At 41.0% G+C, this 26808-nt stretch overlaps 1 protein-coding gene and 1 pseudogene across 1 annotated transcript; both read right to left on the bottom strand.

The window, feature by feature from the left end:
* Positions 1 to 4953: 4953 nt before the first annotated feature.
* Positions 4954 to 10561, bottom strand: LOC112252264 (phospholipase A2 group XV). The gene is made up of 6 exons (XM_024423356.2): positions 10253 to 10561; positions 9156 to 9312; positions 7018 to 7136; positions 6800 to 6898; positions 6229 to 6453; positions 4954 to 6076 (listed from the first exon to the last, which is right to left on the bottom strand). Exons 1-6 carry the CDS (start codon positions 10398 to 10400, stop codon positions 5565 to 5567), a joined length of 1260 nt encoding a protein of 419 aa, XP_024279124.1. The 5' UTR covers positions 10401 to 10561; the 3' UTR covers positions 4954 to 5564.
* Positions 10562 to 13941: 3380 nt separating this feature from the next.
* Positions 13942 to 18389, bottom strand: LOC112253331 (annotated as a pseudogene).
* Positions 18390 to 26808: the final 8419 nt, after the last annotated feature.

The following is a 26808-nucleotide window of genomic DNA, read 5'->3' as shown; positions in this document are numbered from 1 at the left end:
TATTCAAAGTGCCTACTATTATTTATATTCTAACTATAGAATTAGAATAAACATTCTATTTCCATGATTCCAAAAGTTAACCCAAGTGTTTTGATCTAAATCGCAATTGCAACTTTTGGTTAAAAACAAGGCCTAGTTTTTCCCCCCCATATCGTGGCAGTGTGGAAATGATCTCAAACGAATGCAGGAAATGATTTTAGGTTGAAGTTGAATTGAACAGTATAAAACAATTCTAATGGAGAAAGACCCATTGAAATCATTTAGAACATATGTGTTGCCACCCTAGGGTCACGCACTACTCTTAAAGCAAATGTAGAACTTTTCTGAATCAAAAACATAAAATATCGTCAAATACCATCATACCGTCAAAAATGTGAAAAATACTATATGATATTTTGACCATATCTCCCAGCCCTACCGAGAATCCACTCTCACATAGGTACGTGGTTGCAAAGGGCATCAGTGTCTTAACAGCATGATTTGCCAAGGCAGGATACTTTGAGTGCAGACCAATCCAGAAATCTGGCAGTGGCTTCTGATTCAATTAAATTTTCACAGAACCACTTGTTGCAATTTCAATGAGGTTCAGATAACGTAGACTGGGGCAGGGCATGAAAGGGATAACAAATCCAGTTGTTTGTGTAATCCGTTTCAGGAAAGTACCTAAGTAATTGTGCAACCAACTCACTCAGGTGCTTCGCTATATCACATTTGACATTGTTCGTAAACTTGAGTTCATTTCCACACATACAAATCGTACAATGATGGAAAGACCTGTGTTGTTCTTGTTAATGCAGACAGAGAAGAGCTCCAACTTCTTAATCATAGCCTAAATGTTGTCCCGCACATTGAATATAGTTGCGAAGAGTCCCTATAATCCTAGATTCAGATCATTCTGGCGAAAAGAAAAAAAACATTGTTATCATGCAAACGGTCAGACAAGTGAAAAATGATGGTCAGTAAAGGAAACTTTAAGCTCGTCTCTCAATACTGTGCACCTTGATAACCAGCGCACTTCTGTATGTTGTAAAAGTGTTACATGGTCGCTGCCCATATCATTGCATAGTGCAGAAAATACAGGAGAGTTCAGGGGCCTTGCTTTAACAAAGTTAACCATTTTCACTGCAGTGTCCAAAACGTATTTCAAGCTGTCAGGCCTTCCCTTGGCCACAAGAGCCTCTCGGTGGATGCTGCAGTGTACCCAAGGGGTGTCGGGAACGACTGCTTGCATGCGCGTTATCACTCCACTCATATCTCCGTCATGGCTTTTGCTCCATTAGTACAGATACCAACACATCTCAAAGTCCATTTGATGTCACAAAGCTGTCCAGTACTTTAAAAAGATCCTCTCCTGTTGTCCGGGTTTCCAGTGGTTTGCAGAAGAGGATGTCTTCCTTAATTGACCCCCCATAAACGTAATGGACATATACCGGGAGCTGTTGACTGCGAAGCAGTAATTGTTTCAAAACATCTCCTGTCATGTCACTGATGCGTCATGAAACAGTGTTTGATGAAGGCACAGACACATGCATACACACACATTGTGATATTGTTGTATGGTGGTATTGAACATCTTGTTTTGTGGATATGTGGTGGTATAGGTGTTCTGATGTACTGTTTTATCTTTAGCTCATTCAGTACACAGTTCAGTTTTATCTTTTGTTTTAAATGTAATGTGGGAGCTTTGGTGTGTTTGGACCCCAGGAAGAGTAGCTGTTGCTGCGAAAACCTGTTTTCGCTTTGTCATTATGGGGTATTGTATGTAGATTGATGAGGGTATTGTTTTTATTCAATCCATTTTAGAATAAAGCTGTAACTTAATAAAATGTGGAATAAGTCAAGGGGTCTGAATACTTTCAGAATTCATTGTATATATGTATAGATTGTATGTATATGTGTGTCTCTGTCCTGTCTGTTTTAAATGTACAGTTGAAGTCGGAAGTTTATATACACCTAGGTTGGAGTCATTAAAACTCATTTTTCAACCACTCCACAAATTTCTTGTTAACAAACTATTGTTTTGGCAAGTCAGTTAGGACGTCTACTTTGTGCATAACACAAGTCATTTTCCCAACAATTGTTTACAGACAGATTATTTCACTTATTCACTGTATCACAATTCCAGTGGGTCAGAAGTTTACATACACTAAGTTGACTGTGCCTTTTAAACAGTTTGGAAAAGCTTCTGATAGGCTAATTGACATCATTTGAGTCAATTGGAGGTGTACCTGTGGATGTATTTCAACGCCTACCTTCAAACTCAGTACCTCTTTGCTTGACATCATGGGAAAATCAAAAGAAATCAGCCAAGACCTGTAGACCTCCACAAGTCTGGTTCATCCTTGGGAGCAATTTCCAAACGCCTAAAGGTACCACTTTCATCTGTACAAACAATAGTATGCAAGTATAAACACCATGGGACCACGCAGCCGTCATACCTCTCAGGAAGGAGACGCGTTCTGTCTCCTAGAGATGAACGTACTTTGGTGAGAAAAGTGCAAATCAATCCCAGAACAACAGCAAAGGACCTTGTTAAGATGCTGGAGGAAACAGGTACCAAAGTATCTATATCCACAGTAAAACGAGTCCTATATTGACATAACCTGAAAGACCGCTGAGGAAGGAAGAAGCCACTGCTCCAAAACCGCCATAAAAAAGCCAGACTACAGTTTGCAACTGCACATGGGGACAAGATCGTACTTTTTGGAGAAATGTCTGATGAAACAAAAATAGAACTGTTTGGCCATAATGACCATCGTTATGTTTGGAGGAAAAATGGAGGCTTGCAAGCCGAAGAACACCATCCCAACCGTGAAGCACAGGGATGGCAGCATCATGTTGTGGGAGTGCTTTGCTGCAGGAGGGACTGTTACACTTCACAAAATAGATGGCATCATGAGGGTGAAAAATTATGTGGATATATTGAAGCAACATTTCAAGACAGTCAGGAAGTTAAAGCTTGGTTGCAAATGGGTCTTCCAAATTGACAATGACCCCAAGCATACTTCCAAAGTTGTGGCAAAATGGCTTAAGGACAACAAAGTCAAGGTATTGGAGTGGCCCATCACAAAGCCCTGACCTCAATCCTATAGTAAATTTGTGGGCAGAACTGAAAAAGCGTGTGTGAGCAAGAAGGCCTACAAACCTGACTCAGTTACACCAGCTCTGTCAGGAGGAATGGGCCAAAATTCACCAACTTATTGTGGGAAGCTTGTGGAAGGCTACCTGTAACATTTGACCCAAGATAAATGATGTAAAGGCAACGCTACCAAATACTAATTGAGTGTATAACTTCTGACCTACTGGGAATGTGATGAAAAAATAAAAGCTGAAATAAATCATTCTCTCTACTATTACACTGACACTTCACATTTTATTCTGACACTTCACATTCTTAAAATAAAGTGGTGATCCTAACTGACCTGACCTGATGAATTTTTCCTAGAATTAATGTCAGAAATTGTGAAAAACTGAGTTTAAATGTATTTGGCTAAGGTGTATGTAAACGTCTGACTTCAACTGTATGTAAATTGTCAAGTATTTATGTAGTATTTTTTTGTTAAACTCCAGGAAGACTAGCTGTCGCCATTGGCATCGGCTAATGGGGATCCTATTAAAAATTATAAATGCAAGCAATAGGCTTACTTCATGTAGTTTCTGCCATATTGATCTCACCAGCTATCTCATCCTATCAGGGGAATTTATTTATTTTACCTTTATTTAACCAGGTAAGCCAGTTGAGAACAAGTTCTCATTTACAACTGCAACCTGGCCAAGATAAAGCAAAGCAATGCAACAAAAACAACACAGTTACACATGGGATAAACAGATATAGTCAATAACACAATAGAAAAATCTATACACAGTGTGTGCAAATGTAGTAAGATTAGGTAATAAATAGACCATAGTGGCAAAATAATGACAATTTAGCATTAACACTGGAGTGATAGATGTTAATGTGCAAGTAAATGAAACAGCCCCAGTGTCTCACAGAGAATAAAAGTCTCTCCCCCGTTAGGGTTTGGTTGACTCCCATGAGGATGGAGCCTTCCTGTTGAGACTGGACTGTCAAGAGTTGCAACGTTAGTCTGGGAACAAGACCTTTTCGCTACACTGACAACCAGTTCTCATTCATTCTGTGGTCAACTGTAATGTTGTGAAACCTGACAAATGTTCATAATTGACCTATAGAATGAAACAGTAGTTGTCAACTAAAGCTTTTGTTAGATTAAGCCTTAGAGGCCTAAATCCATTTTTAAAGTGGTACTTGTGAACTAGAAGGATAGAATTCATTAATGAACCTTTTTGATTAAAGAGGATATAATAATCCTGAACTAACACTCCAGATGACAGGACCCAATGACTTATGGCGCAATCACTCGTGGCTTTCTGATGAGTTCAGAAACCCTGATTAAGTGTTGCAGGTGCATATGGTAGGTCCTGTTTGATCCGTGAAAGTACTGAAGTAGATGTGTTAAGCCATCTGAGGGGAAGAGGTAGTCTCTTTCGCCAGACAATGGGTGCGCTGCATGCACGCTCCACAGCAGCTGTGAGACTAGGGAAGAGGAACCTCTGAGGCTGATGAAACAGAGTTCCAATTTTCACTCCCTCTTACTTTAACAGAGCTCCCACAGAAGGCCAGCTTAATGCAATGTTCAACATTACATTTTACTTAATCGTCACAGGGCAGCACACAAACATATCATGATAGTACCAGCAATAACATATTGGTCAAGCCCAACCATAGCGCAATGGCAGAGTTACAATCAAGCTGATCGGACAGCATCTTCCTGTGCTGTCCCAGTAAACAATCTAGCCTTGACAAAAGGACCTGAATTTATGCATTAATCACAGCTCAATACTGGACATACTGCTACTTCTGAGGATCACATATTAAACAGTTAACCTGGTTTGATTTAGATTGGAAGTGTTAAAAAAATAATAGCTGACATGTTTTAGGAACAAAATTACAGGCATTACCGTCATTTATTTCCTTATGTTATACATACAGAATATGAACAGGTATACTATACATACGGTGACCTACAGAACAAAACAAAATGTAACGCTTTGTAACGGCAGAAAAGGTCTGAATAAAAAAATGAATACGAAAGTTATTATTTCTGTGTTCACATGGCTAATGTGTACAGTAAAATCACTGATGTTAATGGTACAAATACTACTGACTTATTGTAGCTATGCCCCCAATGCTTTACATATAATATGGTAAAATCTGTATGTAAAATCACAACGCGTTTTGGTTTAGCACAACAGGAAACAATCTGGTAATCTGAGTTAAATGGATTGGAAAAGATCTTAGAAAACTGAATCATTACTTATAATATCAATTAACTGTCACATTTGGATTGACATTATGGGGGGAAAAAAACAATGTCTTGCTGAGGGGATAATTATTATTTTTTTTAAAAATCAGGAATAGGGTAAAACATTTCCTCATCAGGCTCCGAGGTCATAATCTATCTACAAGCCTATCGTTCATCTTCTTTGTACTATCACAGTTTTTCATGTTTGTGACTCTCTTAAGATCAGATCTAGTTGGTCGCTCAAGGGCCAAAAAGGACAGTCTTGATGTAGGCGACCGTCGTAAAGTTAAGCAGCATTGCCACATGCTCATTCCCTTCCAGCTCAAGCATATGGACAGGCTGATTCTGGTGGCCTATCCAACGCTTGCACTGGGTGGCACTCAGCAGGTTGACTGTCCCATCCCCATCTCCAAGAATCAGTGTGGGGTCTGTATCAGGAAAGTTGTTGTAGAGGAAACCCTCCGCTGTGGGAACTCCACTGCCGTACAGACAGTGTATGGCCACCCCAGGGGGCTCCAGTGCACTGACCAGTGGCGCAGTGTCTTGACGCATCTCCCAGCCGTCTTCGAAATCAATATCCTTGAAGAAGCGCTGGTAGTCCTTGACGGTGTAGTTGGTGGTGGGTGTTTGGATCAGGACCTGGTCAGCGGGCCAGGAATGTGCGTATGGGAACAGCCATGTGGTTGAGACTGCAGAGCGCTGCTGTGAGCGGATTTTTAGTGAACTGATGACTGGAATACGGTTATTATCACCTATAAGGAAAGACCCAATATAAACCACTGCAATAGTTAATATAAAGTACATAGTTGCTAGACATTATGATTGGTATGCAGCCCACAGTAACTCCAGTATTGTGTCTGACTCCTATGTAACTTCATGCCAAAAAGCCTACTCAGACTCTTACCAGAAGCCACAACTCTCATGGTTTTGGCCACTCCAGCCCAAGGAGCACCCAGGGACACAAAGGCCTTGATGTAGCGATCCTTCCAGGCCTGGGGCTGATGGTTTAGGAAATACAAGGTGTACATGTTCCCCATGCTGTGGGCAATCAGTACAACTGAACATCCAGCCTTCTCTGCCATCTCTTCAATCATCTGTTGCAGACTCAAAAAGTAGGCCTTGTTCTCATCTGTCAAAATCATATAAAAGCAAGGGAGAAAACTTGCATGAGACTGGTCACTCTAAACTACTGCGATTCCTATAACAATATTTTAAAGCAAACAATACATCTAAAAGGTCTAAATTGACATTCTGTTTCAGTCTTAAAATGTTGATCATAATTCCAATGACTAGATACAAAGTAATACAACTTACAGGCTAAAATCTACCCAACAACACTATAAAGGTTGGCGGCAATAACACATAGCTAGCTCCTAACACAAGGACATGCAATTCATCCAAAGACCTGTTGCCAACAAGCTCGGTTCATCAGACCGCAAATGTAACAGAATGCAATGGACTGTAAGGCTACTTACTTGGAGCCTTACGCCAGTCATACGGAGCCCCTCGAACATCATCATCTCTTGTATATCCCCATTCTACCAGCGACTGCACTATGGTGACGAAATACATACCTGCAATACACACAGTAGTAGCTTAGTCAAACCCACACACAAGCAACAACTGAGATACTAACACTATTAGATAGACCGTTGAATAAATACTTTAGGCACGCTACGATGGGCCCACTCACCAACATCGCGCTTGCTGGGGTCAAGGTATTCCAGAGAAAAGGTCTGTCCAAAGCCAGGCACCCTGACATCTACCCCCGGAGGAGCTTCTGTCTGCCTTGTTGTGCGGTTGTATATCAGTCTAATACACAGACAGATGCCAGAATATTAGAAAAGTTCATTACAAGTATACATTCTAAGTATTATGAAGATAACATTGGATAGAACTGGAAACTTTCACTTCACTTAATTCATGAGTTGTTCCTGAAATAAACCCACAGCACACTGACATGTGGTTATTTTGGTTAGAGACCCCACAAGCAACACCGGTTTCAATTCATTTCAGTATAGAGGGTTGCATCTACGGGTCCCTACAGAGATCATTGTGGAACGGTCAGCATTCTTCATGCTGTGGTTGGGAGCGGGCGGTCAGACAGAATCTGTTGTCCCACAGATTATTTGGAAATGGATGTCTTTCTGCCTTGTGAATTCTGAGCGTGGCTAACGCATACAAGTTAAGTAGCCTACCTCTCCTCTACTAGTTGGGCGTGCGAGATAAAGTGTGCCTAGTATACAGTGCCTTCAGAAAGTATTCAGACCCCTTGACTTTTTCCACATTTTGTTACGTTACAGCCTTATTCTAAAATTGATTAAATAAATACATTCTGCAATTTACAAACAATACCCCATTAATGAGAAAGTGAAAACATGGCTAGATAGTTTTGCTAATTCATTACAAATAACAGATACCTTATTTACATAAGTATTCAGACCCTTTGCCATGAGACTCAAAATTGATCTCAGGTGCATCCTGTTTCCATTGATCATCCTTGAGGTGTTTCTACAACTTGGAGTCCACCTGTGGCAAATTCAATTAATTAGACATGATTTGGAAAGGCACACACCTGTCTATATACAGTTGACAGTGCATGCCAGAGCAAAAACCAAGCCACGAGGTCGAAGGAAATGAGGAAAAGAGCTCCGAGACAGGATTTTTGTAGGGGTACAGATGAAAACCTGCTCAGGACCTCAGCTTGAAGGTTCACCTTCCAACAGGGCAACGCAGGAGTGGCTTTGGGACAAGTCTGAATGTTCTTGAGTGGCCCAGCCAGAGCCCGGACTTGAACCCAGTGGAACATGGAGAGACCTGAAAATCGCTGTACAGCAACACTCCCCAGCTAACCTGACAGAGCTTGAGAGGATCTGCAGAGGAATGAGAGCCACTCCAAATACAGGTGTGCCAATGAGAACAATTTTATAATAAGGCTGTAACATAACAAAATATGGGAAAAGTCAAGGGATCAGAATACTTTCTGAATGCACTGTATGTGTGGTCTCAATGAAATCGAATAGGCTGCCTATGCATGTATAGAATCATTAGTTATCTTTCCTAGTAAATTAAATATTAGACTAGTGTCTAAAATGTTTAATGAAAGTGGAGGGTGCTCAACCAACGAGTTAAGGTGCAATCAATTTGATCATTGAAGAAAGGCAACCATGGTAAGTGAGTGTTGCGCCTTGTCATTTTCAATAAATATTGATTACCCATTTATCTGCAACTCGTCCTTGTAAACAACCTGGTCTCAGCATTTTGTATTCTGTATGTAAACCCGGGACACTCCATTTAGGATGTTACAAATTAATATATACCATAAGAAATGTATGTCCAACCATTTTTGTATTTGCTAAATGTACTATAGTGTTACGAAATTGCAAAAAGTACTGTTGCTAAATAGGTTACAAATTGTAGCTAAGTGGTTAATGTTAGCTTAGGGTTAAGTTTAGTAGTTTAAACATTTAGGGGAAGGGTTAGCTAAATGTGCTAAGGTTAGATGAGTAGCTAAAACAGTTTCTAATTAGATAAAATGTCTGACGAGATTTGAACTCGCAACTGTTTGTGCACTACACCTTTTATTAAATACACTAAGCTCAGACAGACTAATTGTTGAAAACATTGATTCAAAGGTCAATTTGTACAATGGTCAGAAGATCACCTATTCAACCTAGGCTACAGAAACACATGCCTACTCAGCCAGCTACTTAGTAGTATTAAACTAGTATTTTATTAAGTTGCCAGTAGTAGAGATGTTATCAGTAGCTTTCTACCAAGCTCATTAACCAACACCCTGCTTTTCCTCCTCACATAGAACTAGGTGCTAACCTTATGTTATCGATCCAGCAATCGATGGCCACCGGCACCAGCAGTTCCAGGTTGAGCCATAATGTGAAATAGACATCAGTCTTCTTGTAACATATGTAGTGAACCACGCTGGGCTTGTCCAGCTTGGCCTCCAACTGATTCCCTAGGTCTCCAGGAACTGTGGGACAATACAATAGGTTGAGGATGGCCAATCAGACTGACCAAAGGCAGAACACTATCAATTGAGTGTGATACAATCAATGAGTTAACATTTATTAACTAAAGACAACTCAGTTTGTGGGGTCTTTAGAATGGCGAGATTAGTGTTTACTCCGGCTGGACTTAAATTTCAACATGAGGCAGTGACGACATACAACCTTGAGTGACTGAGGCAACCACAAGTTAAAAGCCGTAACCAGAAGAGACCTTAGGGCAAACTTCACTGATTACTATCACTGCCATGTATGGCGACAAACAAATAGCCTACTGCTAGGGTTGTAACTTGCCAAACAGAAGATACCCTTTGTTGGAACACAGAACAGACTTAATTTCTAGGCTTGCAATATGTATTTTTATTCTCAAGGTGTATTAAAAAAGCTGAAAATAACGGTGAATAAGAAACCGCATTAGGGAATTTAAGTTAGTTAAATAGTAAGATGCATTACAGCGCGTGGGGAAACATGTTGGCCTACAAAGTGTCGGTCACATTTTGTTCCATTTGGTAGTCATATGACCAGTCGCTCGAACCTAGCGTGCCTGAATCACTCTGCTCATGAGTAAACAATCGGAGACCGAACTGCATTGTAAAATTGGAGTAATAAATGTAATGAGCACAGGGATAGATTGACTAAGTTAACGACGGTATGTATATTAGCTAGTTTTACCCGCTCTCTAATCAAGCAAATAAACTATGCCTTGCTGTTCGAGGGACATCTCAAAACAAATATGATGCTGAGTACAGGTCAAGAGTTTCTGCTAACTAGCCTAACGTTACCTGTCTGACGTTAGCCAAGAAGCTGGCCAGGCAATCTGTTACACAAATCTGTTGCACAGTATTGACTACATAAAAATAGGTGCGCTAACGTTAGCTCCAACAAATATAAACAATTGCCACTTACTTAGGACTACGGGAGGTCTTTCCGATCGACATGACTTGCCCGTGAGACAATTCTCAAATGTTCTGCCGTTGATGTATGGTGCCAAAAACAACAAACACAGCTGAAAGAGCACTGGGATAGTCAAACCACAGGATACCATTTCTCCCATTCATAACGCTGTTTCCCCTGATGAGGAAATGTGGGTGTTTATCAACACGATAAAATCCCTTGGCTGACACACATTTCATAACATGAAAACAAAACTGCGCAGATGTTGAAAGCAGGGGTGCAACAGATAATTTATCAATCTATTGACCTTCTTCTATGGTATTATGACGGTCCGCAAACAACAGTAAATGTGCATGCCGCCACCTACTGGATGGGATGAAAACGGTTTAACTTGAACGCACAATTGGGACAAGGGAAAAGTGAAAAAAATATACAGTACTTCTAATATTTAAAAGTAAACCACTATACTCCTTCAGTCAGATTCAAATGTGTTTTCAGATCACTACACCGGCTCAGGTACCTGGGAGGGGGAACCTCTTCCTTCAGTATTCCCTGTAACACTTGGGCTGTAAAGTCCAAATGGTGTTCAGGCTGAGCAAGGGCCAGTGATAACTGTTGATTGGCATGGATATTGGATCACTACACACATGATAACCACAGGCTGAGAACAAGATATAGCTCAAAGTAATAGTTGGATTGCCCAAAAAATTGTTGTGCACAATCAAGACCTCAAGTGGAAGAAACCTATTGATTTTGTGACCACTTGACTGTTCCTCTAGCGCCACCATCAGGCCTTTTCGTTTTGTTTTCCATTTCCACTTTTACAGCTGCTTATCTTCTAGTTGGTATATATACTTAGTTCAAAAATCTGCTGCCGATTTTGTTTGTTATCATTCAAAGATGATAATGTTAATTTATTTTAATTGAAGAGGTTAATATAAGAGGGGGTTATATAAGCTATATTTATTTTAAGTTATTCATTAATGTTAAGAGAATTTTCCATTCACGATTTTTACCATTTAAAATTACATTTAGACTGTAAAAGATTACCTTGGGCACATTTCATATAAAGGGTATCAATCTTGCATCAAATAGTGAATTTCACTGTATGCAGAATGTTGCGTGCATGTCTGCACAGTGTTATATTTTCACAGCTCAATGTCAGTAAATATTGGACTACAAGAGCCTGCAAGCCTGCAAAGGTAGAGTTATTTAAAGCTTTGAATGGGCCGATTGGGTTCTGGAGGTGTGTGGCTACAGCAATTGCGCAGGGTTGATGTGACCTGTGGTGGTGGGGCCCAATGTGATATATTTTCATGAGTCCCAAAATCCCTGGCGGCTCCCCTGGCTGTGGGACATCCCTATCAACCATCAGTTAAAACCTTACTATAAACGGAGTAGTTTGGCTCCTGAGTGCTGATTGGCTGAAAGCCATGGTATACTACATTTATGACTCAAAATTACTTGTTTACTGTTCTAATTATGTTGGTAACCAGTTTATAATAGCAATAAGGTACCTTGGGGGTTTGTACTCTATGGCCAATATACCACAGCTAACGCCTGTATACAGGCACTCCGCATTGGGTGGTGCATTAGAACAGCGATTAGCTGTGGTATATTGGCCATATACCACACCCCTCAGGTCATAAGAGACAGTAGTAGCAACATTATGTACAAAATAAGTTACTAACAAAATGGCACGGTTAGTTAAGAGCCCATAAAACGGCAGCCACATCCTCCGGCCTCCTACATATTTATCAACATTGCTATGGTGATGCATGCTAAGGCCAATAATGCATTGGAAACTGTTACTGCTGTGCTAACTTTATTCACTCTCCCCCACTCTCCCCACCTCTCAGCAGAGTGTCTGTACAGGAAGCAGCTCTGTCTTTCTCCCTGAGCCTCTGTTCATCTGGGTTGTGCTGCAGGACCGCAGCGAGAGAGATATATGCAACATGTAAAGTGTTGGTCCCATGTTTCATGAGCTGACATAAACGATCCCATTGGTGCTGAGGAGTCCCTTTTGTGGGGGATTCGGCGCATGCGACAAATTTAGATTTGATGTTGCGTTTATTTTTGTTCAGTGTAGATGGCTGGCTACTTCTGGGAGATTGTAATAATGAAAACCACATGCTCACTCAAAGCAAAACAAAGCACGGATGCGTTTCAAGAGCCTAAGTTAGTTCTCTCCGTCTCAATCTCATGGAAAGTGAGACGGAGACCAAGCTTTCCATGAAGGAGTTTGCTCAGAAGTTTGCCACCTGGCCGAAGGTAGGTTAGCCTTTTTCTTTGTTACAGGGTAATGCATACTACTGATATGTGCTGCAGCATTTTTGTCAGGTTGCGTGTTAACACCTCTCTTTCTCTAGAAGTGTTCAGTGACTGCTACAAGAGCAGTGAGAGCCTTCACCCTTTTTAAGGAAGTCTCCCATGTGGGGCGTAGCAGATGGCCACAGCAGTCGACACCCGCCTCTTCAGCCACCACCAGTGGTGTGAAGTAAAAATGTTTACTTTTTGGGGGGTATCTGTACTTTACGTTACCATTTTCTATTTGACAATTTTTACTTCACTACATTACCAAAAAAATAATGTACATTTTACTCCTTACATTTTCCCTGAAACACAAAAGTACTTGTTACATTTGAAATGCTAATGTAACGGATGTGAAACGGCTAGCTTAGTTAGCGGTGGTGCGCGCTAAATAACGTTTCAATTGGTGACGTCACTTGCTCTGAGACCTTGAAGTAGTAGTTCCCCTTGCTCTGCAAGGGCCGCGGCTTTTGTGGAGCGATGGGTAACGATGTTTCGTGGGTGACTGTTGTTGATGTGTGCAGAGGGTCCCTGGTTCGTACCCGGGTATGGGCGAGGGGACGGTCTAAAGTTATACTGTTACACTAAGCATGACAGAAAATGGCCCAATTCACTCACTTATCAATAGAACATCCCTACTAACTTACTAAACACATGGCTCAGAGTTCTTTACATGTGTGTGGTTTGTCATTCCTCTTTATAAAACTAACCAGACCCTTTGCTGTCCAGAGTTTGTGTTGGAACATGGAGGGTTGTTAATTGAAGTTTCTCAGGACTACATTTTTGTCTTGAAATATTTGTAGAACAATTGTGCCATCAAACAATTCATACCCCTTGATTCCACATTTTGCCTTACAGCCTGAATTGAAATTGAATTACCTCACAATGACAATGTTGAGCCATCTTCAGTTTTCTCCTATTACAGCCATTAACTTCTGTAACTGTTTTAAAGTCACCATTGTCCTCATGGTGAAATCCCTGAGCGGTGTCCTTCTTCTCCGGCAACTGAGTTAGGAAGGACACTATCTTTGTAGTGAAGGGATGTATTGATACACCATCCAAAGTGTCATTTATAACTTCACCATGCTCAAAGGGATATTCAATGTCTGCTTTTTTGTATTTTTTTTTACCCATTCACGAATGTGTGCCCTTTTTTAACGAGGTATTGGAAAACCTCCCTGGCCTTTGTGGTTGAAATTCATTGCTAGACTGAGGGACCTTACAATTAGCTGTACGTGTGGTGTACAGAGATGAGGTAGTTGTTCAAAAATCATGTTAAACACTATTGCACACAGTGAGTCCACACAACTTATTATGTGACTTGTTAAGCACATTTTTACTCTTGAACTTATTTAGAATTTCCATAACAAAGGGGTTGAATACTTAATGACTCAAGACAATTTTTTTTATTAATTAGTAAACATTTTTGAAAAACATTGTCAAAGTGGAACAATGTTATACTTTTTAAATTCAGGCAGTAATACAACAAAATGTAGAAAAAGTCAAAAGGGTGTGAATACTTTGAAGGCACTGTAGATATTAAATGGGAAGTGTTTTGTACTGTTAAACCAGAAATTTGGGAGGCTGGTCCAACAGGGGCCGGTCTTGCATGACAGTGGGGTCAACAGGAGGTTCATCAGTCTCATGGAATTCATAATCCTCTTCCTCATATCTTCCTTCCAGGATACTCTGGACCACGTTGAGCACCTTGCGATTTAATACTATTTCCAAGTGGGGCATGGCCCTGAATTCCTTGACATGGACAGGTTGTGCTTGCTTCCCTATTCAGTGCTTACATTGACCCATGCTAAGACTATCCACTATCATCCACATCAGCATACACATAGTCTATAAGGTCTACATTTGGGAACTGGTCATCATAAATATAGGTAACTGGTGTTGGCAGCCCCACACCATAGAAGCAGTATATCTCAACACCAGGAGGGGGCAGACCTGCGGTCAGGTTTCTGGTGTCTTCCCACATGAACCAGCCATCCTCAAAGTCGATATCTTTGAAGAAGTGTTGGTAGTCCTGGTCGGTATAGTTGAATGAGGGTGTGGAGATGAAGGTGTGGTCTGCAGGCCATGCCTCTTCAAATGGAAGCATCCAGGGGTTTGTGGTGGTCATTCGTTGCTCCTCCCGGATCTTGATGTTAGACACCATTGGGATGCCATCATTTTCACCTGCGGAGACAAATTTATATTTTTCAATCTCCAGCCAATGTGTGACTCGCCAAAGTAATCTAAACAAACCAGTCTTACCACCCTTTCAAGAAAATTAAGATGTGGGCATCATCTCAAATAAAACGATTTTGCAATATGTAGTGATTTACTGTCAATGTGATCTGTGGGACAATAAGAAGTACTTCAGCACGGTTTCAGATTGTTTTAGGTTATGTTTCTACTATGGGTGATGTTTCAATCTGTCCACCGGATTGTGACCGAGTACCTGATGCTAGCACTCGAAGGGGCTTGACTGCCCCACCCCAGGGTGCACAGAGTGAAATGAAGCCTTTGATGTACTGGTCTTTCCAAGCCTGGGTCTGCTGATATAAGTAGAGGACATAATTGCTTCCCATGCTGTGTCCCAGGAGGTAAATTGGTTGTTGATACTCCTCATACATATCCTCAACCAGCTTCTTCAGTCGTGCAAAGTATTCATCCTGCTCATCTGGTTAGTAGAGACAAATAGACAGTCACATGATGTGTAACCATGTTTGCACAAACAATGAATGAGTTGTACTTGTAATTTTGCTGACAGGAAATTGATTGTCAGTTGGATGGTTTGTGTTTGTGTCCATGATGTTACTTACTTGGAGCTATCCTCCAGTCGTATGGTGCTGCTCAGATGATCTCATTGCGGACATATCCAATGTTGACCAAATGAGTAACCATAGTATGAAAATAACCTGGTAAGACAAATTTAATGAAATCATAATTAAAAAGAAAACATTTACAGGAAAAGATGGCCTCATTATGGTTATTCTCACCTGCCAGCTTGTTGATGTCTAAGAACTCAACACTATATGTTTGTCCAAAACCAGGCACTCTCACTGTCACCCCTGCAGAATTGGAGGTCTTGCCAGTTGTCCTGTTGTTCAATTCTGTAGCAGGAAATATGCAGTATGTACAGAATGGTATTGCATAAGGAAATGATCCCAACCACTAAAACATTCAAAAAATCATGAAAATAGAGTTGTGGTTATATACTGCTCTCTTACAGTGCATTATTTATTGATACAATTAGCAAATGCTCAAACATTAAATTGAAATTAATTAATTAATCTAAACAGAATTATGACGTTGAATATGTAGAATATACTCATTCTCCCCCTCACCTTGTATTATCAATCCAACAGTTAATCCCAATTGGCATGAACATATTTAGGTCAATCCAGAGTGTGAAAAAGTCAGTCTTTTTGTAGCACATCAATGCACAAGACTTGGCTTGTCAATCTTGGCCTCAAATTGGTTTCCTAGGTTCCCTGGCACTGGTCAAAAGTGATAAACCTTTAGAACTTTCTCCAACTTGTTCAATCAGCACAGCTTGAATTAAAGTATTTGAAAAGGAGCATACAACAATGGTAGATGAGAAAGAAGAGGATGACAGGATTGTGTGATTTGTCCCATCAAAAAGACTCAAGACATTGACCAATCCCATATATAAATATATATAACACACACGAGCCCCAAGCCTAATCCAAGCCCTACCAGTTCCCCAACACAGCACCTCCTAGGACATCATGTGTGGCATTACTGCCCCCACAAAACATTTATTAACCCAACACTTTCTCCTCTCCAGGCAGATATGCTGCTTAGCCCCACAAATGCTGACAAAGGAATACCAGTACGCTCTTCACCCCAGTCCAACTCTCAGCATTAGGAATCCTGTGTGGTTCAGTTGGTTGAGCATGGCGCTTGCAACGCCAGGGTTGTGGGTTTGATTCCCAAAGGGGACTAGTATTCATATAAAAGTAAGTTGCTCTGGTCTACTAAATAATGTAAATATACAGTGCATTTGGAAAGTATTCAGACTCCTTAACCTTAACCACATTTTGTTACGTTAAACCCTTATTAATACATTTATTAAATTGAAGAAAAAAAAACAATCTACACACAATACACGAAATATCACATTTAGTATTCAGACCCTTTACTCAGTACTTTGTTGAGCAACGATTACAGCTTTGAGTCTTCTTGGGTATGACACTACAAGCTTGGCACACCTATATTTGGGGAGCTTCTCCTATTTTTCTCTTAAAATCCTCTGAAACTCTGTCAGGTTGGATGGGGAGCGTCGCTGCACAGTTATTTTCAGGTCTTTCCAGAGATGTTTGATCGGGTTCAAGTCGTGGCACTAGCTGGGACACTCCAGGACATTCTGAGACTTTTCCTAAAGCCACTCCTGCGTTGTCCTGGCTGTGTGCTTAGGGTCATTGTCCTATTGTTTGGTGAACCTTCGCCCCAGTCTGAGGTCCTGAGTGCTCTGGAGCAGGATTTATTTTTGTTCCGTTAATCTTTCCCTCGATCCTAACTAGTCTCCCAGTCCCTGCTGCTGAAAAACATCCCCACAGCATGATGCTGCCACCACCATGCTTCACAGTAGAGATGGTGCCAGGTTTCCTCCAGACGTGGCGCTGGGCATTCAGGCTAAAGAGTTCAATCTTGGTTTCATCAGACTAGAGAATCTTGTTTCTCAAGGTCTGAGAGTCTTTAGGTGCCTTTTGGCAAACTCCAAGCGGGCTGTCCTGTGCCTTTTACTGAGAAGAGGCTTCTGTCTGGCCCCTCTACCATAAGGCCTGATTGGTGGAGTTCTGCAGAGATGGTCGTCCTTCTGGAAGGTTCTCCCATCTCCATAGAGAAACTCTGGTGCTCTATCAGAGTGACCATCGGGTTCTTGGTCACCTCCCTGACCAAGGCCCTTCTCCCCCGATTGCTCAGTTTGGCCAGGAGGCCAGCTCTAGAAAGAGACTTGGTGGTTCCAAACTTCTTCCATTTCAGAATGATGGAGGCCACTGTGTTCTTGGGGTCCAAGGACAATATTACAATCATATAATACATGAACATAATCTAATGACACAATCCCCAATATAGGCTTTTCAGATCACAGCAAACTTAATTATGATCTATTTCTCTATCAAGAAACAGAAACGCTCACCTATAAGAACCGGCGGAGTGCTATTGTTTGCCACTTTGTTTTGAAGTTTGACACTTGATGGGAAGACCACATCGAAGAGCCAAAATCCAGTAGATTGATGTAGCGCAAGGTGTCCTATAACGAGCACGGTACAGCAGTATGCGTATCCCATTATGTCCAAATCTTGACCAAATCTTTATTAAAGCTCAGTGTTGTCTTGTCTCACTGGGTCAGAAGGAGAACTGGTCTATTAATCCTGTGCGGGAGAGAGATGGGACACGAAATCAGAAGGGAGACGTGAGGTTAGTTATTCGTTGTCTGAGCGAAGTGCGTTCAGACAATGAATAACTAACCTCACGTTTTCCCTCTGATTTCGCGTCCCACCTCTCTCCCACACAGGAGAAATAGAGTCAACATGATAAAGATGCACATATTATGTCCTGCTATAAGCGCATCTGTGTGCTTCTACCGAGTATAAGTAATACTTGTTACAGTAGTTTACCTGCATTTATATGAAAATGTAAACAACACACACATACAGTAGGGGGACAAACACGGCGTGTACCACCTACCTATATTTATTCCCATGTGATGTAAAAAAATAAAACGTTTCTGGAAAATGCAGCTATGCTGTCCTTTTCCTGGAGAGGACCACTGCTTTGGTTACTTTGTTGCTTTATAGACTAGTGGCCAATCCTCAAAAAAGGGCTTTAGTTTTTGAGATACCCCTACCCGAGGGATAACGAAGTATAACCATGTTTTTCTATATCTCTAATGTCTCCCATTTATGAAATGGATGGTTGGGTAAAAATATTTTACTGAAAAAGTGGTTGTGGAAAAATGTTTTACTGAAAAAGTGGTTGTGGAAAAATGTTTTACTGAAAAAGTGGTTGTGGAAAAATATTTGACTGAAAAAGTGGTTGTGGAAAAATGTTTTACTGAAAAAGTGGTTGTGGAAAAATGTTTTACTGAAAAAGTGGTTAAATTGATAGATATTGTGACACACCCCCTAAACTAAAAAATTGCATAATAATGCCTGATTGGAGGGGGGGGATGGGTCACATAAGGTCATCTAACCAAATATTGCAAGTTCTGATATTGCTAAATCACTAGAAAAATATAAAAATGTTTATAATAAAACAATAAGAAAAATAATTTTTAAAAATGCAGTTCAGAATTGAAAGACACCCTGTTTGTTGTTTTGTGATGTATTGTGTCACACCCTGATTTGTTTCACCTGTCTTTGTGCTTGTGTCGCCCATCTTCCCCATTATCCCCTGTGTATTTCTCTGTTTGTCTTTTGCCAGTTCATTTTGTCTTGTCTTGTCAGGTCTTACCAGGGTTCTTTCCCGCCTTCCTGTTGCGCTAGTTCTGTTTCCTAGTTTTTCCCGGTTCTGACCATTCTGCCTGCCTGCCATCCTGTACCTGTCTGACTCTGACCTGATTATGAACCTCTGCCTGCCCTGACCCTGAGCCTTCCTGCTGTCCTGTACCTGTCTGACTCTGACCTGATTACGAACCTCTACCTGCCCTGACCCTGAGCCTTCCTGCTGTCCTGTACCTGTCTGACTCTGACCTGATTATGAACCTCTGCCTGCCCTGACCCTGAGCCTTCCTGCTGTCCTGTACCTGTCTGACTCTGACCTGTTTACAAACCTCTACCTGCCCTTTGCCGGCCCTGTGTTTCTAATAAATCATCTGAGAACTGTACTATCCGCCTTCCGTGTTTTCATCTGGGTCATATCCTGAGTCGTGATAGTATTATTGTATTTCTGTGCATCATCACACCCCCTAAACTCAAAGTGCAGAATAATGCCTGGATGGAGTGGGGATGGCCCACATAAGCTCATGTAACCAAATATTGCAAGTTCGAATATTGCTAACATTTGGAATACAAGTATTCAGTTGTCTGCCCTACATAAACCAAAATAATTAAGATCTCTTAATTCATCTTGGAAATATAGACAGAGATATAATAGGTGGAAATATCAACTATGAATATTTACGATGAATGTAAGCTTTACTTTCTGGTAGCTGATTAACCTCCTAGAGTTGCTTGACGTACCAATAGGTGACGTAAAGAAAAATCCTCGTAAAAATCTGTCAGGTTAAGTTGGAGATATGTTTTTTCCATTGAATTTATCTCAATCCACCACATCTGCCTATCACTTCCGCATATGCGGTGAAAGGTGTTAGAGCTAGAGCGGTATTTGTCAGACCATGAGACATCCCGAAAACATCTGTAGCATCCAAACCATTTGGGCTACAAACTAACCCCATGGTGGAAAGGGGAGATTCTCACGCACACAATGGTGTTCTCCATTTTGATCTATGACCCCCACAAGTCTCACAGGACTTGTCTGAGGGAAACGGTACCGGTTTTAAAAAATGAATGGAAGTACATTATATATACATGAGTATGTGACACCCCTTCCAATTAGCGGATTCGGCTACTTCAGCTACTCCCTTTGCTGACTGGTGTATAAAATCGAGCACACAGCCATGCAATCTCCATCAACAAACATTGGCAGTAGAATAGCCTTACTGAAGAGCTCAGTGACTTTCAACGTGGCAACGTCATAGGATGCCACCTTTCCAACAAGTCAGTTCGTTAAATGTCTGACCTGCTAGAGCTGCCCTGGTCAACTGTAAGTGCTGTTATTGTGAAGTGGAAACATCTAGGAGCAACATCAGCTCAGCCACGAAGTGGTAGTCCACACAAGCTCACAGAACGGACGGCCGAATACTGAAGCACATAGCGTGTAAAAATCGTCGGTTGAAACACTCACTACAAAGTTCCAAACTGCCTCTGGAAGCAACATCAGCACGCACAACAACTGTTCATTGGGAGCTTCATGAAACCGGTTTCCATGGCCTAGTAGCCATACAAAAGCCTAAGATCACCATGCGCAATGCCAAGGGTCGGCTGGAGTGGTGTAAAGCTCTCCGCCATTTTACTGTGGAGCAGTGTAAACCCGTTCTCTGGCATGATGAATCACGCTTCACCTTTTGGCAGTCCGACAGACAAATCTGGGTTTGGCAGATGCCAAGGCATAGTGCCAACTGTAAAATTAGGTGGAGGATGAATAATGGTCTGGGGCTGTTTTTCATGGTTCGGGCTAGGCCCCTTAGTTCCAGTGAAGGGAAAATGCTACAGTGCACAAAGCAAGGTCCATAAAGAAATGTTTTGTCAAGATCGGTATGGAAGAACTTGACTGGTCTGCACAGAGCCCTGACCTAAACCCCATCGAACACCTTTGGGATGAATTGTAAGACCGGCCTAATCGCCCAACATCAGTGCCCTACCTCACTAATTCTCTTGTGGTTGAATGGAAGCAAGTTGCTGCAGCAATGTTCCAACATCTAGTGGAAAGCCTTCCCAGAAGAGTGGTAGCTTTTATAGCAGCAAAGGTGGGACCAACTCCACATTAACACCCATAATGTTGGAATGAGATGTTCGACGAGCAGTTGTCCACATACTTTTGGTCAAGTAGTGTATGTTGGGAATCCAATATCCCCACCATAATTACTCAAACACCTTTGCCTGTGTATATAAAAGGCAGCAGACTGCCTGGCATGACAACACCAATATTTCAATTCACAAGCCTCTTTGAGGATCAATGAGGCAACGATGAGGCTCCAATGAAAGGAAAGAGAATACAACCATGGACTCGGACACCCGCTCCCTCGCTTTACAGCTTGCCCCCACTGTGGAATATAACTTAGCCTACAGAATTGGGCTATAATGTCACCTACTTATCATCAAACTGTTCCTTAATCCCAATTTCCCTATAAGGACATGCCATATATTTCAAACAAGAGGCACCTTAGGATGGTCAAACTTAGACAAAGATAAGTGTGATCGTGAATGGTTGACTGTGAGATAGTGGCCTTTGTGAACCATTCTTGATCAACTCCATTGATCAAATTATTTTGGGTCAGACTCGAATCTTTTGCGCTGGTGCAAAAAAATTGTAGTCAACTGAATGCGCAGCTTAGTTCATAGCCGTGGTTACGTGAAACTCCCAAAGTAATCCACCACTCTAATAAAGGTAAAGCAATCACTGTGTGTGTTAACTATAATTTTAGCACCGTTTTGATTGGGACAGCGCCATTGTCCTGCTTTGAGAAAAGCATGGGATCTCGTCTTGACAAAATCCATCAATGTCAGATTATTGTTTTCACTGAATCTCTGTTTGGATATTTGGTTACAATTAGGCTGGGAAGTGTTAGCTAAATTGAGATGAGTGCTCATGATCATTAGTCTAGCAATTGAAAATGTAAAATTTCAGATGTAATCTTCAGGGGCAATAAACAGTAGCTAAACAATCTACAGAATTTACACCTGGCTTAGATCATCCATTTGCTGCCACCAGCAATTTGAGATAAAATGTTCTTCCGTTATGTGGGTTAAGTAACTATGGTGTTTGTCCAATGGTCTTTATGTATGTGCTTTCAGGTAGATCCATTTTAGAAGCCAAGTAAGAAACTGTATGAAATGTTAGTCCATATGATGAAGGAGGAGGAGAATGTGGTACAATCAAGGAGTCTGAGAAAGAGGTGTGCATGTGTTGTGTATGTACTTTGGCATGAATTACTAGACCTTTTCCGACATGTCTTCAAATTAGAGAAATATCAAAGTAACAAACAGTTAGTATTTTTACTCAGGTGAGGGAAATACTGGGTGTAAGAGAACAAGAAGAGGGCAGTACTGAGCTTTACATCTCCATCTACAACACAGTGAGGAATGAGAGAGCACGCTGTCACTGAGAGGCACTAGTAAGAATTACACTCACCCTCTCATCACAGAAGGCTGACTGACACTCGGTGCCGCCTTCTTACCCTACAGTATTTCCTCTCTACCTCATGTCATGTCCAGGAGAGGATGGCCAAAGAGGAGCGTCTTCGACAGGCGGTGAAGAAGCTGGACATCTTAGCACCGTTTCAGGCCCAGCTGGGTGACCCGGAGAACCTGACCAGACAGGCTGCTAGACAGCTGACCTAAAGAAGTGGCTTGTCGATAAGGCCAACCTCATACATGCTCGTTTTGAGAGGGTACTTCAAAACATACCATAATCAGATAAACATAGGATAAAATCTAAAGAACTAAAGGGTTCTTTACAGACAATAACTGTGTCATAAAAATGTGTCGTTGACAAAAACAAACAAAGATGTAGTATTACTTAGTTCATACATTTATAAAAGATGGTTTTAATTTTGATAGATATGTCTGTATTTTTCTAATGTTGGTCTGTATTGCTGTTATACAGTATAATGTAATACATAATATATCTGTAGGAGACCCAGGACCTTCAGTAGAAACAGCAGTGCTGCAGAAAAAACAACCCACTATGTACAAGGAGGATGAAGATGAATACCTTGCTTACTGCTCTGATGCCATGTGCACGATACATATTCTCGAACTGTGTTTGAGCAGGTAAAGCACTGTAAAGGCTTGATTAATGGTAGAGAATGATTTCACATGAAATCAAATACAAATGTATTTGTCACATGCTTTGTATACAACAGGTGTAGACGAATAGTGAAATGCTGACTTACAGGTCATTTTCCAACAATGCAGAGTTAAATCATTTTTCAAAATAGTGAAAAGAGGAATAAATACAGAGTGAACGAATAACAATTTAAAAAATTAACATGGCTATATACAGGGAGTACCAGTCCCAAGGGGTAAGAGGTCATTGAGGTAGCTATGTACAGTGCCTTCAGAAGTATTCACAGCTTTTGACTTATTCCATATTTTGTTGTGTTACAGCTTGAATTCAACATGGATGAAATGTTCTTACCCATCTACACACAATACCCCCATAATGACAAGGTGAAAACATGTTTTATAAATGTTTGCTAATTTATTGTAAATTAAATACATAAATATCTCATTGACATAAGTATTTACACCCCTGAGTCAATCATTTGTCGAAGCATCTTTGGCAGTGGTTACAGCTGTGAGTCTTTCTGGGTAAGTCTCTAAGAACTTTCCATACCTGGATTGTGCCACATTTGCCAATTATTATTTTTTAAATTCTTCAAGCGCTGTCAAATTGGTTGTTGATCATTGCTAGATAGCCATTTTCAGGTCTTGCCATATATTTAAGATTTAAGTCAAAACTGTAATTCGGTCACTCAGGAACATTCACTGTCTTCTTGGTCAGACACCCCACAATCTTAGTAAAAAGAGTTCCAATCGGGTTATTCGGATGTCCCCATAGGATAACCCTTTTTTGTTCCAGGTAGAACCCTCTGTAAACGGGTTCTACCTGGAACCAAAATGGTTATACCTGCAACCAAAAGGGTTCTCATACGGGGACAGATGAAGAACCTTTTAAGGTTCTAGATAGCATCTTTTTTTCTAAGAGTACAGTGTAGATTTGGCCTTGTGTTTTAGGTTATTGTCTTGCTGAAAGGGGAATTCATCTCCCAGTGTCTGGTGGAAAGCAGACTGAACCAGGTTTTCCTCTAGGATTTTGCCAGCGCTTAGCTCCATGTTGTTAATTTTTTACCCTGAAAAACTCCCCAGTCCTGAACAATTATAGGCATACACATAACATGATGCAGCCAGCATTATGCTTGAAAATATGGTGTTACTCAGTAATGTGTTGTATTGGATTTGCCCCAAATACAACACACGTTGTATTCAGGACAAAAAGATAATTATTTGGCAATGTCACGTTCTGACCTTTATTTCCTGTGTTTTGTATTTAGTTAGTATGGTCAGGGCGTGAGTTGGGTGGGCAGTCTATGTTTGATTTTCTATGATTTGGGGTTTTCTATGTTTCGGCCTAGTATGGTTCTCAATCAGAGGCAGGTGTCATTAGTTGTCTCTGATTGAGAATCATACTTAGGTAGCCTGGGTGTCACTATGTGTTTGTGGGTGATTGTTCCTGTCTTTGTGTTTTGCACCAGATAGGGCTGTTTAGGGTTTCACATGTTTCTTGTTTTGTTGTATCAGTTGTTCATGTGTAAGTTTACATATTAAATGAACCATGGACACTTACCACGCCGCATATTGGTCCTCTGATCCTTTTCGCCTCTCTTCTTCGGAAGAAGAGGAGGAAATCTCTTACAGGCAATTTTTTTGCAGTTTTACTTGAGTGCCTTGTTGCAAACAGGACGCATGTTTTGGAATATTTTTATTCTGTACAGGCTTCCTTCTTTTCACTCTGTAAATTAGGTTAATATTGTGGAGCAACTACAATGTTTTTGATCCATCCTCAGTTCTCGCTTATCACAGCTATTAAACTCTATAACAGTTTTAAAGTCATCATTGACCTCATGATGAAATCTCTGAGCGGTTTACTTCCTCTCTGTCAACTGAGTCATCTTTGTAGTGACTGGGTGTATGCCAAAACAGCAGCGACTCTTCCTGAGGTCCAGCAAAATTAAGGCAGTTTATACCATTTTAAAAACATTACAATACATTCACAGATTTCACAACACACTGTGTGTCCTCAGGCCCCTACTCCACCACTACCACATATCTACATTACTAAATCCATATGTATGTATGTTATCGTGTGTGTGTGTGTGTGTGTGCGTGCAGGGGCCGGGTTGAATGCGCGTGTGTCTGTGCCTATGTTTGTATAGCTTCACAGTCCCCGCTGTTCCATAAGGAGTTTTTTTAATCTGTTTTTTAAGTCTAATTTTACTGCTTGCGTCAGTTACTTGATGTGGAAAATAGTTCAAATCAAATTTCAAATCAAATGTATTTATAAAGCCCTTCTTACATCAGCTGATATCTCAAAGTGCTGTACAGAAACCCAGCCTAAAACCCCAAACAGCAAGCAATGCAGGTGTAGGAGTTCCATGTTGTCATGCCTCTATGTAGTACTGTATGCCTCCCATAGTCTGTTCTGGACTTGGGGACTGTGAAGAGACCTCTTGTGGCATGTCTTATGGGGTATGCATGGGTGTCTGAGCTGTGTGCCAGTAGTTTAGACAGACAGCTCGGTGCATTCAACATGTCAATACCTATCATAAATAAAAGTAGTGATGAAGTCCATCTCTCCTCCACTTTCAGCCAGGAGAGATTGACATGCATATTATTAATATTAGCTCTCTGTGTACATCCAAGGGCCAGCTGTGCTGCCCTGTTCTGAGCCAATTGCAAATTTCCTAAGTCCTTTTTTGTGGCACCTGACCACACGACTGAACAGTAGTCAAGGTGCAACAAAACTTGTGCCAGTAGGACCTGCCTTGTTGATAGTGTTGTTAAGAAGGCAGAGCATTGCTTTATTATAGACAGACTTCTCCCCATCTTAGCTACTACTGCATCAATATGTTTTGACCATGACAGTTTACAATCTAGGGTTACTCCAAGCAGTTTAGTCATGTCAACTTGCTCAATTTCCACATTATTTATTACAAGCTTTAGTTGAGGTTTAGGGTTTAGTGAGTGTTTTGTTCCAAATACAATGCTTTAAGTTTTGGAAATATTTAGGGCTAACTTATTCCTTGCCACCCACTCTGAAATTAACTGCAGCTCTTTGTTGAGTGTTGCAGTCATTTCAGTCGCTGTAGTAGCTGACGTGTATAGTGTTGAGTCATCCACATACATAGACACTCTGGCTTTACTCAAAGTCAGTGGCATGTAGTTAGTAAAAATTGAAAAAATCAAGGGGCCTGAACAGCTACCCTGGCGAATTACTGATTCTAACTGGATTATATTTGAGAGGCTTCCATTAAAGAACACCCTCTGTGTTCTGTTAGACAGGTAAATCTTTATCCACATTATAGCAGGAGGTGTAAAGCCATAACACATAAGTTTTTCCAGCAGCAGACTATGATCGATAATGTCAAAAGCTGTACTGAAGTCTAACATGACAGCCCCCACAAGCATTTTATCATAAATTTCTCTCAGCCAATCATCAGTCATTTGTATAAGTGTTGTGCTTGTTGAGTGTCCATCCCTATAAGCATGCTGAAAGTCTGTTGTCAATTTGTTTACTGTGAAATAGCATTGTATCTGGTCAAACAATTTTTTCCCCCAGAAGTTTACTAAGGGTTTGTAACAGGCTGATTGGTCAGCTATTTGAGCCAGTAAAGGGTTGCTTTACTACTCCTGGTTAGTGGAATGACTTTAGCTTCCTTCCAGGCTTGAGGGCAC

The sequence above is a fragment of the Oncorhynchus tshawytscha genome, linkage group LG06 (genome assembly GCF_018296145.1).
Source record: "Oncorhynchus tshawytscha isolate Ot180627B linkage group LG06, Otsh_v2.0, whole genome shotgun sequence".
Lineage (NCBI taxonomy): Eukaryota > Metazoa > Chordata > Actinopteri > Salmoniformes > Salmonidae > Oncorhynchus > Oncorhynchus tshawytscha.
This window is presented reverse-complemented; position numbering and strand designations above follow the sequence as displayed.